The 17,371-nt window shown below is 47.1% G+C and overlaps 1 protein-coding gene across 1 annotated transcript in view; it reads left to right on the forward strand.

Annotated features, from left to right (window-relative positions):
• The window catches only part of dgkb (diacylglycerol kinase, beta), a 635,142-nt gene that overhangs the window by 248,375 nt on the left and 369,396 nt on the right, over positions 1–17,371 (forward strand). Inside the window, exon 13 of the mRNA XM_067998463.1 lies at positions 10,642–10,758. Coding sequence (XP_067854564.1) covers positions 10,642–10,758 — 117 coding nt within the window. The remainder of the gene's footprint in view (positions 1–10,641; positions 10,759–17,371) is intronic.

The raw sequence follows: 17,371 nt of genomic DNA on the forward strand, positions 1-17,371 counted from the left end.
ACCGTTCACCTGAGGAAGGAGGAAGCCTCCGAAAGCTTGTGAAATTTAAAATAAATTTGTTGGACTATAACTTGGTGGTGTAAAATTGTTTACAATTGTCAACCCCAGTCCATCACCGGCATCTCCACATCCTGTCACAGAGTTATTGACTTTAATGACCTGCCATCAGGTTTTCTGAAAGCTGGAAAGAGGTGAAAATTGGCGTATGATGTGTGAAGATCATCTCGGTGAGGCAATGAAAAGGAACAAAAGGGCATGAAAATAGGGAAGTAAGGTGGTGAGAAGCTATGGGAAAGATAGACACAAACTCGATTTCTTCACTGGTGCTAGATAGGGACTACCATAGTCAACACTCCCCCATGTGTAGTTGCCAAGCAGCCAGCAGCAACCCTAATGTGGAACCATTTAGGCCGGCTGTCAGGATGACCCAGCAAAACAATCGGATTTTCCTGATGGCCAGCCCCAGCAAATCAGACTGGCCCTGTGAAACCCACACACCAGGAGCCAGTGGTCTCAGGACTCTTGCAATAACAATATGTTAAAACAGCTAAAAATGCAAAATTTGGGGGGAAATAAAAGAAAAAAACTGTGAGTACAGAAATACAAAGTAAAAACAGAAAAGGTTGGAACACACACATCAAGCTGGTCAGCATCTGAAAAGAGGGGGCAACACCTTGAGTAAAGATCCCGCCCCCTCCAGAACTGAGATTTGACAAGGACCCACACCCATAATGTCAACCCGCTTCCCTTTCCCCTTAAACGTCTATGGACATTCCCTGCAGCTGCTATGCCCTAGAAATTATATTGATGTTGTTGAAGTCAATGGGACCAAAACGTCTTGGCCCTTTTCAGTACACTCCTGCTGCAACTCCAGTGGGAGTGTGCCAGAGGGCCAGGGACTAAGGAGAAACCCAAATGTGCCAGGTCTCAGCCTTACATGGGGGATTCTGCAGGCCTTTAAAGGGATAGAGTTCCCAACTGGGCCCTACAAGCTGAGGGGGGGATGCCAGGGTTGGGGACTCCCAGCTTAGGGAGTTGCCCACACATCCCTGGCAGGCAGAGTCATCTGGCATAGGAGCAGCAGTATATACCTGTGCTGCCAGTAGGTGCAGGCCAAGATCCCAGTTGAGCAAGTTGGGCCTGTTGGAGCAGAAAGCTGATCCTGGGTTGGGAGAGTAAGAACAGGCTGTCAGTGGGCCACACTCCTGCTCCTCCGGGTCCCACAAAAATCCCCCCCTAAAATTTCCCTGGTTATTTTTGGAACATTTTCCAGCAGTCCCTTTAAAGACCATTGGTTAGGCAGCTCAATATGTAGTACAACTGGGCCTAGTGTGCACGGTGCCCACTCAAAAGTACTTTATTGGCTATGAGGCACTTTGATTTGAAACGTTCGGCATAAATCTAAGTTTGTTCTTTTACTTTCTTTCCTTTTTTCCTTTTCTATTTCATTGTTGGTGTGTGCGTGTTTTTTTGCCTCTGTTTCTTGAATTTTGTACAAGTGTGATAGCAGCAGTGTGGTACATGATACACCTCATGATGTTTGAGAATATTCCTGCAGAGGTAACATTTGTCATGTCATGCAACTATTCTTAGTTGCATTGGAAAGAATGAACTGGAGCCAATCGAAATGTCAGATTTTAGAGTTTAGACTGAACATTGAACTTGATTTTGTGTCGAGGACTCCTATCTGCTTGGTAAAAGGTTCAAGCTGGACAAAACTCAATTTTGTTTCAGACCTTTAACATCTATAAGACTTAATTTCACTTAATTTATTTTGGCTGAATGTGAACTCAGGCCTTCAAGTTGAAGAAAGTATTTTCAAAACCACTGTGGTATGCTTCATCCTGTGCTATCTTTCACACTGCCATTTCCTATCCTTTATCATTTTGAAAAAAATACACAACACACTCTGATTCCAGTGGTTAATCATCCCTTTATTTTTAATTTGATTTCAGTTCTTTTTTGTTAAGTCTCACTACTTGGGCTCGATTTTAGGGTCGGGTTACCTGCGGGTTTCCAGCGGGGGGGCCCCGAAAATCCCGATCTCCGATCACGTGACCGGATTCGGACGAAATCCCGGCCACTTCCGGGTACCGCGCTGACGTGCGGGGCTGCGCGCGCAAGCCCCGCTGGTGGGAATCCCGCAGGCAATTAAAGCCAGCGGGGTTCCACTTGAGAGCACTTAACTTGCTTGTTGTGGTCAGTTAATGAGCTGAAGCAGCTGTCAAAAGAGGAAGTGTGGGATTTTACGGTCAAAGCAGTCAGTTTCCCACACTGGGGGAAACAGGACCCTTCAAACCAGGCGTGTTGCAGCCAGCAGCCTGTGCCAGGTGCCAAGGTGCGCTCCACGCAGGAGGCCACCGCGTCACATAGGGCAACCCCTGCCCTCCACCAACCCCCGCCAAGCCAGAGGACAGACCGACACGAAACCGCAGCCCCAGTCCGAGGACCCACCCACCTACCCTGCACAACCCCTCACACCAACACCTGCCAGATGGGTGGTGCGTTGACATCGTCGGAGGACGAACAGGATGACCAGCCCCAGCAGCCTCACAGTCCACGCCGTCCGCCTCGGAGAGGTGGGGCCCCCCAACACGGTGCTGCGGCACACCCACCTGCACAGCAGGAGGGAGGGCAACCGCAGAGAGAGATGCGTCGCAGGAGGCACTACCCTCCGCACAGGGTGTACAGAGCGAGGCTCAGCTTCATGGACCTCTCCGAGGAGCAGTGCATACGGAGGCTCAGAGTCAATCGCCAGGTAGTCGCCGACATCTGCAGCCTCCTTAACGACGAGCTGCTCCCTGATGGACCAAGCAGCATCTTCTTACCTGTCGCCGTCAAAGTCACCACTGCCCTCAACTTCTTCGCATCCGGTTCCTTCCAGGGTGCCACCGGGGACATCACCGGGGTCTGTCAGTCCTCTGCACACAAGTGCATAAGGCAGGTCACCGATGGGTTGTTCCGCAGGGCCTCCCACTACATCAACTTCGCCATGGACGAGCGCAGCCAGATGGAGAGGGCGGTTGGATTCCATGCCATGGCCGGCTTCCCACGGGTGCAGGGTGTAATCGACTGCACCCACATCGCAATACGGGCACCTCCGCATGAGCCAGGGCTGTTCATCAACAGGAAGGGGTATCACTCCATGAACGCCCAGCTCATCTGTGACCACCGCCAGAGATTCCTACACGTGTGCGCCAGATACCCCGGCAGCTGCCACGATGCCTTCGTCCTCAGGGAGTCCGCCGTCCCGCCCATCCTGCAGGCACCCAACGCCGGCAACGGCTGGCTCCTCGGCGACAAGGGGTATCCCCTCCACACGTGGCTCATGACACCTCTGAGGAACCCCATCACCGAGCCGGAGCGTCGGTACAATGACAGCCACACTGCTACCAGGTCTACAATTGAGCAGACCATAGGGCTTCTCAAGATGCGCTTCAGGTGCCTTGATCGTTCTGGGGGAGCGGTCCAATACACACCATTCAGAGTGGGACGAATCATAGTTGTCTGCTGTGCCCTGCACAACATGGCCCAACAGAGAGGGGTGCCGCTGGAGGAGGCCCCATCCACACCCGCCACCCACATTGAGGAAGGCGAGGGCGAGGAGGAGGAGGAGGAGGAGGAGGCGGAGGCGGAGGAGGAGGAGGAGGACGCGCCCGAGGATGTTGGACGACCCATGCGCCGAGCCGCGACTCACCGGGATGGTCGCCGGGCCAGGGACGCACTCATACGTCAACGGTTCTCCTAGAGTCAGACACTGCGAGGCGCTCGCATCTCCTCACCTGCACATGCGAGCGGCCATACCAGCCCCCTCCACTGAAGAGTGCTGCCAGTAATCCTGCACCCACAGCAGTGTGCCCAATGGGTGGCAGCAGGTGTTCGCCGTCATGATGGCCTCCACGGAACGCAACTACTGCACAAGCCGCGGAAGAATGGACGAGAGGTGGCAGGAGTGGTGAGAATAGACTATTTAATATGTGGAATGTGACATCATTTAAGAAACAAAGTACAAAATAATAAACACCCTGGTGTATTCCCTTTGTGATTATAAGGCCTTTGGAATTCTTCTCCGGGAACCCCTACGTGGTGCTACCCCTGTGGCTCCAGCAGAGGTAGTGGCAGGTTGCTCGTCTTCTTGCCTTGACCGGGTAGATGCTTTTGGCGGACGGCCCCTGGGTTTCGGTGCCCGTGAGGGCACCTCCACAGACTGCTCCTCCTGCACCGGGGCAGGGGCAGACTCGGCCACCTGGAGAGGAGGCACCATTGCGGGTGCTGGTTGAGAGGTGGGCGACGGGTGGGACGTGGGGACGCCTTGAGAGGCGTCCCCGCTTCCATGTCCCCGGTCACCATCATCCCTCTCTTGGCCTCGGCCCACATCACCCCTTCCACCCTGCTGGACGGCAGTTTGGATGGCATGTGTGAGGCCTTGCAAGGCCACCCCTAGTGTATCCCTCAGCCTGTTGGTGGCGTCGGAATGTTGCTCACCCTGAATCCGTACAGACGTTGTGAGGGCCTGCAAGGACTCGAAGTGGAGCTGTGCGTGACGCTCGAGGGAGGCCAGCCTGTCCTCCACCGCAGACAGTCCCGCACCTACCTGCGACACTGTGTCGTCGGTACCCTCCTGTGCCTGCGCCACCAATGCCCACATGCAGGAGGTGGACTCCTCCATCGCCTGCGCTATTGTGGACAATGCGCGCGGCACCTCTGCCAGCACCTCAGCAATTAGCTGGTGGCCCTCGACGACTCTCCTTTTCTCTGGTGGCCCCCTGGGTTCAGCATCTGGGTCCGGCTGAGCAGAGCCTGGAGATGAGTGCTCCCTCCGTCGCGGACCCTCCGCGGCTGCCCCTGCCACCAGGGTCTGCTCATGCTCACTCGTGCGCAGTGACTCACCAAGTGCTACCCCAACTAGTTGGCGAGGGGGACCCACCGAGGTGCGTGTCTCTGCGCTGGTGGATGGTTGGCTCTGATGTGACGATGCACCCTCAGAGACCGCCATGTCCTCTGAGGAATCGCCCTCCATGCTCGCTTGATCCAAAGACGCACCTGCAAGAGAACAGAGGGCACTTTGAGGCATGTGGACCAACTTGACAGTGCGCCTGATGGCAGGTGATGATACGGTCACTCGCGATCATGGGTGTTGAGTGTCAGCTTTCCCTTACCGGCCGTTTCGGCAGCGACACACTCGCCATCGGCCACCGACAGGCAATGTCGCGTGCGGGCGAGGTCGAGCGCCTCCACCTCTGCGTCGGTGAGCTCCACCACTTGCGGCGGCCCACCTCCGGTGCGTGCCCTTTCGCGGTTGTTCTTGCTCCTCTTCTCCTGTGAAGGCAAAACACAGATGTGTGAGTGGGTGCGTCTTGCATCGTGAGACGCATCGAGCATCGGTGTGGTTGGGTTGAGCGTGGCGCGGAACGGATGGGAGGAAGTGTGGGCCACGTGCCCATCCCATTGCATGGGGATTGGGGTGTGTGGTAGTGTTCGGGTGGGGTCAGGGACGGTGGGTACTTGCGTGCACGGCGAGGATGGTGAATGAGTGGCTGTGAGGATTGCTGATGGAGCGCAGTGGTGGCTGTGCAGGAGGGGGTTGTGATCTGCTTGGCGTGATGGTGGGGACGGGATGTGGGAGGGTGCGTTGGTGTACTCACCTTGCCAGACCTAGTCAGGTCATTGAAGCGCTTGCGGCACTGCTCCCAAGTCCTTGGGGTGTTGCCCCTGCTGCTCACCTCCGCCGCCACCTCTGCCCATGCCTTCCTGGTTGCGGCGGCAGGGAACTTGCGCCCATCCTCAGGGAAGAGTGTTTCCCTCCTCCTCCTCACGCCCTCCAGCATCAGCTGCAGTGCCAGATCTGAAAAACGGGGCGCAGCCTTTCCCCTTGGTTGAGCCATTCTCCCAGACCTCTTGCTTGCAGCAGGAGGGGCTTTGGGAGACTGCCCCTTTAACTGGAGCTCCTACATCGCGTCGACGGTACTGCGCATGCGCAGCCGGCCGGCACGCAGCTGGGGAGCGCAGAACCCGGAAGCAGGCCTTAATGGGTCCAATTATCCCGCGATCGCGTGGGGGACGCACACAATTACCCGTCCGCGTTTTCGACGCTCCCGGAGGACCACCCGCTGGGAACCCGCAGGCCTGCTAAATTCGAGCCCCTTGTCTTTTAACACAAATGTTAATCCTGCACAGATATGCTCTATTGCTTAATGTTCCTGTCTCTTCAGGTTAACTACACATCAGGTGGCTTGAACAGATGTTTATAAAGCTGCTTTATCACACCTTTAATTATGGTTACTGTTTAGGGATTCAAATGGTTGCTATTCATTTTGAGACGAATGAGGCTTATAAAAGAAGAGCTGGGCCCTAATACATTTTCTTCCTCTACATAGCCATAGATTTTGATTTCCACCCCCCCCCCCCAGTTTAAAGAGCTAGGAGTTTTACAAAAGTTCTTTATACCTGATGCGATTCCTCTGCTGTAAAGGCCAAAACAATTTCATGCTTGAGCAAGTGGAGTTTTCACTCTGAAATTCAGACAGAGTGAATAAGTCTTCCCTTTCTGTACTCGATTACTTGTACCTGGGCTGTAGAAATACAACAACCAAATTAGGAAAATGGCAAATTGTGAGAGGAAGTGCAGGAGTTTGCAGGAAGACCTATATTTGTTTGTGGTGTAGGCTAATTGGTGGCAAATGCAGTTCAGTGTGAAAAGGAGTACTGAAAGGAAGTATACCTTAAATGGTAAGGTTCATTACAGAATAGAGGAATGGAGAGATCTGCAGAAACATAGATCCTTAAAGGTAAGAGTGTAAGTCGAAGGGGCCATAAAAGGCAAATTGAATACTGGGTTTCATACATGGGGCATTGAATTTAAAATCACGAAAGTGATGTTGGATTTGAATAAAACATTGGTTAAGTCACAGTTGAAATATTACATGTAGTTCTGGGAAGGATCTTGGAGGTTACAGGGTACAGTGAAGAATCACTAAAATGATACAATGAATGAGAAGTTATAGTTACAAAGAAAGGCCCCAAAATTAGGCCATTTTCATTGGAACAGAGAATGTTAAGGGGGATCTATTGGGTGCTTTCAAGATTTTATCAGGTTTTGAAAGGGTAAATAGTGAAAGATTGTTTCCACTGGCTGGCCAGTCAGTATCAAGGGTATGGCCTGAGGATATCACTAAAAGGATGTAGGGGCAGTCTGTTTGAGAGGTTCATAATTTTGTTGAGAGTATCTATTTTGCTGTTCAACTTTTCATATTTGAAAGAGATGCTGTCATGGGTGAGTTTTGCAGGCAGTGCCTTGGAACAGCCAGGAGCAACTTATATCTAAAAGCATCCACTTTGATCAATCATGTTATAATCTGAATAAAGGCATAAGAATAAATGATCCGACCTTCAAAAGGAATTTGATTTTATTCCCATAGAATTTAATGAAAGTTGAAGTAGCTGTCGTGGACTTTATTACCCGTGTGTTCTTTGACCAAGTATATGATACTTAACTAACAAAGTTGCTTCATGCATTAAAAAAAATGGTTTACATAATTGATAGTTTTTAAATCCAATCTCTACATGTACAGGAATAATGAACTGGAAAGGGATGGTTCTACCCAGCATGGAAGCTGTACTTACAGGGAACAAGGGTTAAAGATAGGGCTAAAACATTATAGGCCCAATTCTCCAATGCATGTAAATGGGACACCGTGCTGGGAGGTGAGTTCCCCTTTCCATATTTCCAGGTTTTTGTATACTAATGGGACTGCATTGAGTGTTCCACTAGCATTGGATTTGGCAAAGGAGTACCAGTAAAAGGAAGAAAGTGCTGTCTGTGATGTCAATTGGGATGCATAAAGCACCGTTAAATCCCACCATCTACTGTAAACTGGTCTCTCATACCAGGCACTGCGACGTAATGCTATTTGAGATGTGCCTGAGGCAGCTGAGGTTTGTGAGGGAGGCATTGACCGAGCTGTGCCATCTGCTTCAGACCTCAATGTGTAACATCCATATGTCACTTTGTGTGACGTCACATTTTTGCACATTAGGCTCCTTCCAGGCTGCAGTTTCAGCCAGTCTCCTCTCCGAAGATATACCAGGAAGGCCACGGTTGCATTATTATTCAGCAGGGCCAATAAGTGAGTGGCTAACAGTATCAATGTGAGAGGACTATACCTTTACAGAACCGGTGATTTTCCTAGACCCTACAGGGTCATTGACTGTACCCTTGTGGCCATTCAGACCCATGTGTTTGGGTGTTGCTGGCAAGGCTGGCATTTATTGCTCATCCTAGTTGCCCTGTTAAGTGTCAGCCATTTTGATGTGGGACAGGAGTCACATATAGGGATGATCATGACAGCAGGCCTCCTTCCCTGTAGGGCATTAGTAAACCATTTAGGTTTTTACGTCAATCTGATAGCATTATAGTCACTTTCACTGATACCATATTTCTATTTCCAGGTTGATCTTTTAACTGAATTCAAATGCTCAAAAGGATTATTTAATCTCGATGCAGACACCAGATCATACAAGTAAAATCCCTGCTTCCACAGAAACTCTCACAATGCCTTAATTTTAAGGCAACAATCTGTGCCATCCTTATTTGAAGGGAAATAAAGATGGTTCCTGATAGCTAAAGTTTGCAGAATAATTGTCATCTGAAAAGTTCTCCATAAATTTGCCCTGAAAAGGATGGCAAAGCCATAGCAGATCAAGAAAGTGAAAATACCAATGAAGAATTAACAGCAGTACCAGCTATGCAGTTAGGAAAACTGGTGCACTGGATACCATTTCCAGATGCCTCCCAAGGAGTGTCTTAGCCATGCCAGTTCTTAAAAGGGCCAAATCACATCCGCAAAACAATATTGGCAGAAACATTGTCCCACATTTTCTTACTCAGTTCTTCAAATATCATCTATACACCATCATTGCTGTACTCCTTTTATTATTGTAACCAGTGATAAGTAAATACTTAGCATAATGTTCATATCAAGTGGAAGACATTATTGTGTAGTGTATGAATGTTAGCAGCTTGAGTTGGTTTAGTGCTGCCCCTTGGTGCTTGTGCTTTGTTTTGGATGTGTGACATGTAACCCACCACTCCTCAGTGATTCCCTAGTGTGGTGGCTGGCTGCAGAATTTCACTGCCAGCAAGCCGATGGCCCTAGACCTCCTAAGGCTATGTATTATGAGGGTCCTGCATGTGAGTCTTGCACTGTGGTGGCTGACTGGTATTGCCTGTTTTTAACCACCTCCTCCCATAGTTGGTGCACCGTTCAAAAGGTGGAGGGGCCAGCAGTCCCATAAATTGTGCGCCACCTACCCTGATACATGCAGTGAAACATGCAGCTCTTGGCCTGTTAATCCAGCTTTCCTAGCTCCAATTCTGCTGAGTAACCATCTCACTTTACCATGACAGTATCATTTAAGGTGGTTTACTGCCTCCTAACTATAGTTCACAGCCTCATTAAAAGGATGAGTGCTGTTCTCTTTTCATTGGCTGGCCTACTAAGTGGGAAAGTAGGCTTATATTTTAGCCCACAGAATGAAAGAAATAAAATTATGAGTAATTAGCAGGAGTAAACTCTCCCAAAAGTTTTCATTAATGCACAGTTAACTCCTGAATAACAAACTAACGGAAAGTTCTAGGCTAATATTTTTGGTTATGTAAAGCATATTATAAATTGTCTATCTAGATTTCAACGGGATGAAATTATGCTGTGGGATACAAGCATTTGAATGCTAATGTGTTCACCTGAAGTTGCCCTCCCACTATTTTAGTCGAGATGTTAACACCTCTGATACAATGGCGATGAGAGGAATTTCAGAGAAACTCATTAGCATTCATAAGGTTTTATCCCACAGAGTAATTACAGGACTTAAATCTTTTGAATCATTAAATCCATCTTCTTGGTGATAGTTACACGTTTAGATATTCTCTCGAGTACAGTGGTGCCATAAGCAGTCTGAGTGTCTTATGTTTAGGGATTAAAGGGCACCGGTGTAGACACGCTCCCGGTATTACTGCCAGGATTGCGGTCCCTGCATTTTCAGGGCCTAAATGTTTAGAGAAAGGAGATAAGAGTGTACGCAATGTCTAAACATTTAAACTAACTGGAGTTAGACTTCATTGCTGTGACAAACCTAAGGAGTGTGATACTTCACTGAGGAAAATTCAAATTAATTTAAATATTTAGAAATCCCCTCCTTCAGGGGATCTCCGTGCACTCCTCTTTGTGGTCGGAATCATTCCTCAGCAATGTTACAGATGCAGTATAAACACATCCTAATATTTAGCTCATAGATGGTTGTAATCAGACTGAGCAGCCATCACGGGGGTTGTTCCGATCATCCGCCATAACTTCAGTGGAAGAGCTGCAGAAACCCTTAGCTTTGGCCAAACAATGAATGTTATTGCAATGTCCTTCAATAGCGGGACTGTACTGGGACCTGACATTGCTGGCTAGAGTTAGAAGAGGCAGAGCAACAAACACCGGAAACCCTGGAAAAATGGTGTAAACAGTTAACACTTCTGCCAAAGTAACGGCAGATGACCGGGAGAACCTCCGTGGAAATTTAGCCCTTCAGAATCTACTATGTTGATTCAGGGAAATGAGATACTTACAGGTTCCATTGTTTTGTTTTAAATACCAGGAAAGGCAATCCACTGTGAAAAGAAGAGATGATAATTCCTTGCAAACGAAAAAGTCAGAGGAGCGCACCAAAATACAAAGAGCTAACTCTGTCACTGTTGATGGACAAGGATTGCAGGTATGTTGTTCAACAATGTGAGAAATTGTCATTCTGTTATTTTCTTTACAAAGTAAACTCTGGATATAAGAGGATGCAGAGACCTGGAGAGTACATGATACTGCAGTTGCTTGGCTTTGGGCAAGCTGCCCATTAACAGTCCAGGGCAGGATATATTTAGATGGGTGGCGTTCTGGATACCTCACTGGGAGTGTAACGTGGCAGTGCAATGTTTTGAGACAGAGTATGTAAGACAATCAGGGCAAACTAAGCCAACTTTTTTGCATACCTTATGTACTCCCCCCTGGACTAGGGTGCATCTCCAGGGTAACAGCCAAACAGGGGTGGTGGTGGGGGCGGGGGGGTGGGGTGCAGGGGGATGTTGAAAAATGGGGTGGATCCCAGTTTCGCAGAGATTCCACCCCATGGAAAGGAGGACGAGAAATTCTGGTGGGCGGCAGGGTGATTCTTTTGCCTGACTCCTTGTCAAGGAGTTCCCAGGCTTGCCAGAGAAATTCAGTCTAGAACACCAACTGAAAGGTCCAGCAGAACCTACAGCAGATGTGGATTCCTTTATGGGCCTTCTAAAGGCCCCACAATATCTAGGGCAATAGACAATTGATTCCTCTTGGACTGATTACCTTGCAGGGACAGCCTGATAGTACCTTTGGGAACCGAAGAGTTTTGTTGCTCTATTTGCGTGAGGCCTTTCCCAGGTCTCGTCTGTTGTATTGGAGCAGGATGGTGGTGCTCCGACATTCTGGCCCTTCCTCAGGGTGGTAACTGGTGTCGGTGGCCTGATCTGACTATGATAATGATCCAGCCCCCATTATTTGGGCCGGTGCCAGTATCTTTGGGGATCGGTGGACTGAGGCCCTGGTCCACCACACTTCCACTGGCAGAGCAAGGCTCACCACCACCTTCTCAAGGGCAATTAGGGATGGGCAATAAATGCTGGCCTCGCCAGTGACGCCACATCCTATTAACGAATAAAAAAAAAAATTGGCATTTTGGCCCCTTCGTCTCCTTATTAGAGGTGAGTAGCTCTTGATCCTAGCTGAGCTGTTGTAATCTTTTAAGTTACAAAACAAGAAGCTGCATCATCAAAAATACTGGAAATGCAAGCCCCATTAGGGATTCGTAATACAGGGATTAACACAATTTACATCACTTTTTTTGCCACTTATAACTCTTCGACCAATCAAGAACTTCAGTGTTATTGTTGGAAATTGATGAGATATTCTCACAGGTTAAGGGGAGATTTAATAGAGGTGTTCAAAATCATGAACGGTTTTGATAGAGTAAATAAGGAAAAACTTTCCAGTGGCAGAAGGGTCGGTAACCAGAGGACACGGATTTAAGGTAATTGGCAAAAGAACCAGAGGCGACATGAGGAAACATTTTTTTACGCAGTGAGTTGTAATGATCCGGAATGCACTGCCTGAAAGGGTGGTGGAAGCAGATTCAATAGTGACTTTGAAAAGGGAATTGGATAAATACTTGAAGGGATAAAACTTACAGGGCCATGGGGAAAGAGCAAAGGATTGGAACTAATTAGATCGCTCTTTCAAAGAGCTGGCACAGGCACGATGGGCTGAATGGCCTCCTGTGCTGTACCTACTATGATACTAGATTAGTTCCCTTCCAGTATCCAATATTGTCTCCTGTTCTTGCAGAGAACATTCCTTCCTGCTGTTTCTAGACATTCAGGATAGCAAACTTTGCAGGCTGCGACTATTACTGTTTTATTCATGCTGTACTTGCAGCTGTTCCACCAACCACAAAAGCTCCATTGCTACAATGATGTGGAATTTGTTACCACAGGACAATAGTGACATTTTACTTTTTAAATACGGTCCATTACAGCAGCATTCAGAGCTTTCTTAAAAACACACACGAGCTGCTTTTAGGTACTGTTCAGCAGGGCACAGTCCAACATTGTGGTAGATAATTATGGAAGTGCTGATGGAAGTTAACAGTAATTTGCACTGTAGCTTTACTCCATTACTGTTTCCTCATTTAAAACAATGGGAGGGCATGTCAGTGCACAAAAAAAAATAATTATACCCTTGGGCTGGAATCTTGAACATGACTGGTTAAAATGTAGTCAAGTCACATAAAGCTACTTTCTGTGTTACCTGCTCGCATTCTCTACTTGGCATTAGTCAAATTGTGAGCGACATTAGAAGAGCACTATAGAAATATTTGCTTTAGTTAAGTTCTACAGTAGTAAATTATTGACTCAAAAACTATTTTTGTGGATTTGATTCATTTGTGAATGAATTTGTAAATATTAGTTGATATATGACCAAATAAAGGCTGAAAATTGCAAACAATTGCTTAATGATGCTGTTGCATTTTGTTTTAAAACTGAAAAGCATGCTTACTTGATGGCTAGGTAGGTGGAGCTAAGAAACCTTAGAAGGTCCCAGGTATCCTCAATCTGTGCTGAGTTAGCTTGGGTGGAAGTCATTGTACTACACTGGGTTTCACCTGGGGTAGGAAGAGGAAATGTCATCTCTCATTCTGAATCCTGATCGCTAACGACTGAAAAATTTGCATGTGTAGACCTCGGGTGAGGACAGGATCAGATTTGGCTGTGATGCTCTGATGCATTTTTGGCTTTCTCCCGACTCTCTTTCTTCATATTCACAACAAAACGCAACTTTCACAAGCAGACCGACATCTCCTGCAATTGAAATGTACACCTTTATACATGCTGTGAATGAGAGTAGAATGTCACTGGATTAACAGTTATCGGGGCCGATTATTTGCCCCATTTACATCTAAAGATTGGACAGTAGCAAGACGAAAATCAGAAAAAGATTTAGGTGGCCGGAGCTCCCACTGGAAACCGGTGGGGCCCAACTAATGTATGCAAATAGGGGTCAGATGATGTAATTAAGACCACAATGCCATTTTTATCTCTACCCGTATTGCTACTGGCAGCTTTCACAAACCATGGGCGGTACACGTCAGGAGGTGACCATGTCCAGTGGTATTTCAAGGGATACTTGCCTGCACTCAGCTAAAACACTGCAAAGATTGAGAAGACATTTTGCTTGCATTAGATATTAGAAGATTTCGAAGTGTTTATAGTGACTATACAATGTTCTGAACTCTTGAGGGTCTTCTGGCAACACACTTTTTCTTCATGGAGATCCTTCTGGCAATTCCACTCTTACTAGAGAACAAGGAGGAGGAGCAAACAGAGTTGCAGCTGCAGGGAGACCAAACAGAAGGAAGCATGCTTGTAGGAATCCCTACCCATCCCACAGAGTGTATAGGCCCAGGACTTCATACCTGCACTTCTCTGAGAAGCAGTGCATAAAAAGCTGTGCTTTCTAGGGAAGTTGTCACCTGCAACAAGACCTGTATTAAACTGCCATAGTTAGCACATCATTGCCTGTTGCAGTTAGAGGCACTGTAGCCCTGAATATCTCTGTCTCCAGGTGCTTCCAGGCTGTCATGGGGGAATCAGTAGCATCAGTTAACCTGCAGTTCATGCTAGCATTAAGCAGCTAGCTGATGCCATCTTTTTTGGAGCAAACTTTTTTCATTGCTTTCCCAATAGACAACTGGAATCAGCAGGATAAGACTCCGGGTACGCTCAACTTGCAGGCTTCCCCCAAGTCCAGTGACTCATTGCCTCATCCACGTCATCCTGTGGGGTCCTCAATGAATTGCAAGGGCTTCCATTCCATTAATGTGCAGCTGATGTGTGATCAGCAGATCTGTCCCTGCTTCCTTGGCAACTGGCATGATGCTTTTATATTGTGTCAATCCTCCATCGCCCCAATCTTTGCTCGTACATAACATAACAACATAAGAAATAGGAGCAGGAGTAGGCCATACGGCCCCTCCAGCCTGCTCTGCCATTCAATAAGATCATGGCTGATCTTCAACCTCAACTCCACTTTCCTGCCCGAACTCCATATCACTCGGTTCCCCTAGAGTCCAAAAATCTATCAATCTCAGCCTTGAATATACTCAATGACTCAGCATCCGCAACCCTCCGGCGTAGAGAATTCCAAAGATTCACGACCCTCTGAGTGAAGAAATTCCTCCTCACCTCAGTCTTAAATGGCCGACCCCAATCCTATGACTATGTCCCCTAGTTCTAGACTCTCCAGCCAGGGGAAACAACCTTGTCAAGCCCCCTCAGAATCTTATATGTCTCAATGAGATCACCTCTCATCCTTCTAAACTCCAGAGAATATAGACCCAAACTGAGGAGACCAAAACTGTACACAGTACTCCAGATGAGGTCTCACCAATTGTAGCAGGACTTCCTTACTCTTGTACTCCAACCCCCATTCAATAAAGGCCAACATGCCATTTGCCTTCCTAATTGCTTACTGTACCTGCATGTTAACTTTCTGTATTTCGTATATGAGGACACTCAAATCTCTCTGAACACCAACATTTGATAGTTTCTCACCATTTACAAAAATATCCTGTTTTTCTATTCTTATAATTTTTAATTTTCTATTCTGATATTCTTATGATTTCCCCTGTCTCAGCCTCTAAGGGACCCATATTTAGTTTTGCTATTCTCTTTTTACATACTTGTGGAAGCTCTTACAATGTGTTTTTATATTTCTTGCTAGTTTACACTGATATTCTATTTTATCCCTTTTTATCATTTTTTTTTGGCCATCCATTGCTGGTTTCTAAAACTCTCCCAATCCTCAGGCTTACTGTTCTTCTTGGCAACTTTATAAGCCTCTTCATTTAACCTAATACTATCCTTAACTTCTTTAGTTAGCCACGGATGAATCACTTTTCCAGTGGAGTTTTTATTTCTCAATGGAATATATATTCATTGAGAATTTAGAAATATTTCTTTAAATGTTTGCCATTGCTTATCTACCATCATATCCTTTAATCTAAGCCCAATCTACCTTAGCCAACTCGCCCCTCATACTTATGTAACTGGCTTTATTTAAGTTTAAGACTCTAGTTTACTTAAGTATGTCACTCACAGAATTTCACATTAAGCATATAAAATTATGATCACTCTTCCCCAGAGGATCCTTTACTATGAGATTACTAATTAACCCTGTCTCATTACACAAGACAAGATCTAAAATTGCCTGTTCCCGGTTTGGTTCCATGACACATTATGCTAAGAAACTGTCTCAAATACATTCCATGAACTCATCCTCCAGACTGTCTTTGCCAATTTGATTTTCCAGTCTATATGAAGATTAAGATCCCCCACAATTATTGCATTACCTTTGTTACAAGCTTAGATTATTTCTTAATTAATATTCTGTCTGACAGTATAGCTACTGTTAGAGGGCCTATAAACTACTCCTGCCAGTGTTCTCCACCCCTTGTTATTTCTTATCTCTACCATTACTGATTCTACTTCCTGATCTTCCGAGCCAAGATCCTTTCTCACTACTGACTTCATGTCATTCTTTATTATCAGGGCTACCCTCCCTCCTTTTCCATTTTGTCTGTCCTTTCAAAATGTCAAGTACCCTGGAATATTTAATTTCCAACCTTGGTTCCAGCACAGTAACTGAAAAGTTGACTGCCTGGGGACAAGAACTATCTCCTGCACACTCGAATCATGACTCCTTTAAGGAACACACACTCAGTGGCCAAACTGTGCCACAATCAGATTCATGCGTCAACTAGAGTACTCAGAGAGGAGTCCTCCAGCAACTATTCCACTGCTTGGATAGGTCGATGGCTTCCTGAAATAGAGCCCGCAAAGAGTGTCCAATATAATAGTGGTTTGCTGTACGCTGCATAACTTTGCTCTACCCTGGGGACAACACATGGAGTCACAATGGGATGAGGGCCTTCAATATGATGAGGGAGGGAGACAACACTGATGACAAAGCGGATGGCAAAGAAGCGGGAGGGTTCAATCACCTGCCAGCAGCCAGAGATCTTCAGCAGCCCATTGAAGAGCACTTTAACTGAACAATCCCTGCTCCCCTTTATTAACAGTCATGTCCAACATCTGTCCCAATCCTTCTACCCTCAAATAAATCGCATGAGCCTGAAGACCAACATTGATATTCATGTCAACAAATATTGCGGGGTCACTAGTTACTGCAGGAATACTCTCTGCAAACATAGTTTTTAAAAAGTTTGACATTTTACTGTCTTACACACATGTCTACATATTAATTATCACCCAGGTGTGAGCCCCTAGTGCCTGTCTTAGCTGGTCTTTACCTATTCTAGTGCTCCTAAGAAGAGGTGCTCCCTTAGAGGCTTCAGCATGGTAGATGGATGGCTGCTGTGGCTCAGCCGAGGCTCTTGAAATGCTCGTGGTCACCGGCCTCTGGGAGTTTGAGCCTGAAAGGCCCCTGCTGAAGACTGTAACAAATCGGCAACTGCCAGGGCAATTTGGCCTGGCTGGCATCAGGGCGGGCAGTGGTTGAGGGGGTGACAAGGGTGCAGACAAGCTATCATCCTGAGAGAGGGTGACATGTTGCATTCCCATTGCACGACTGCCCCTGCTGTCACGCTGCAGCTCAGACTCTCATTGATTTCTTGGAGAGTAGACTATAGCATATCCTTGATCCAGCTGAAGGCACTATCCATCTCCCAGCCTGTCTGAAACAGAGGAGATGAGTGAACCCAGAGCCTGCATGGCCCTAACATGATC

Source organism: Heptranchias perlo, chromosome 2 (assembly GCF_035084215.1).
Source record: "Heptranchias perlo isolate sHepPer1 chromosome 2, sHepPer1.hap1, whole genome shotgun sequence".
Taxonomy (NCBI): domain Eukaryota; kingdom Metazoa; phylum Chordata; class Chondrichthyes; order Hexanchiformes; family Hexanchidae; genus Heptranchias; species Heptranchias perlo.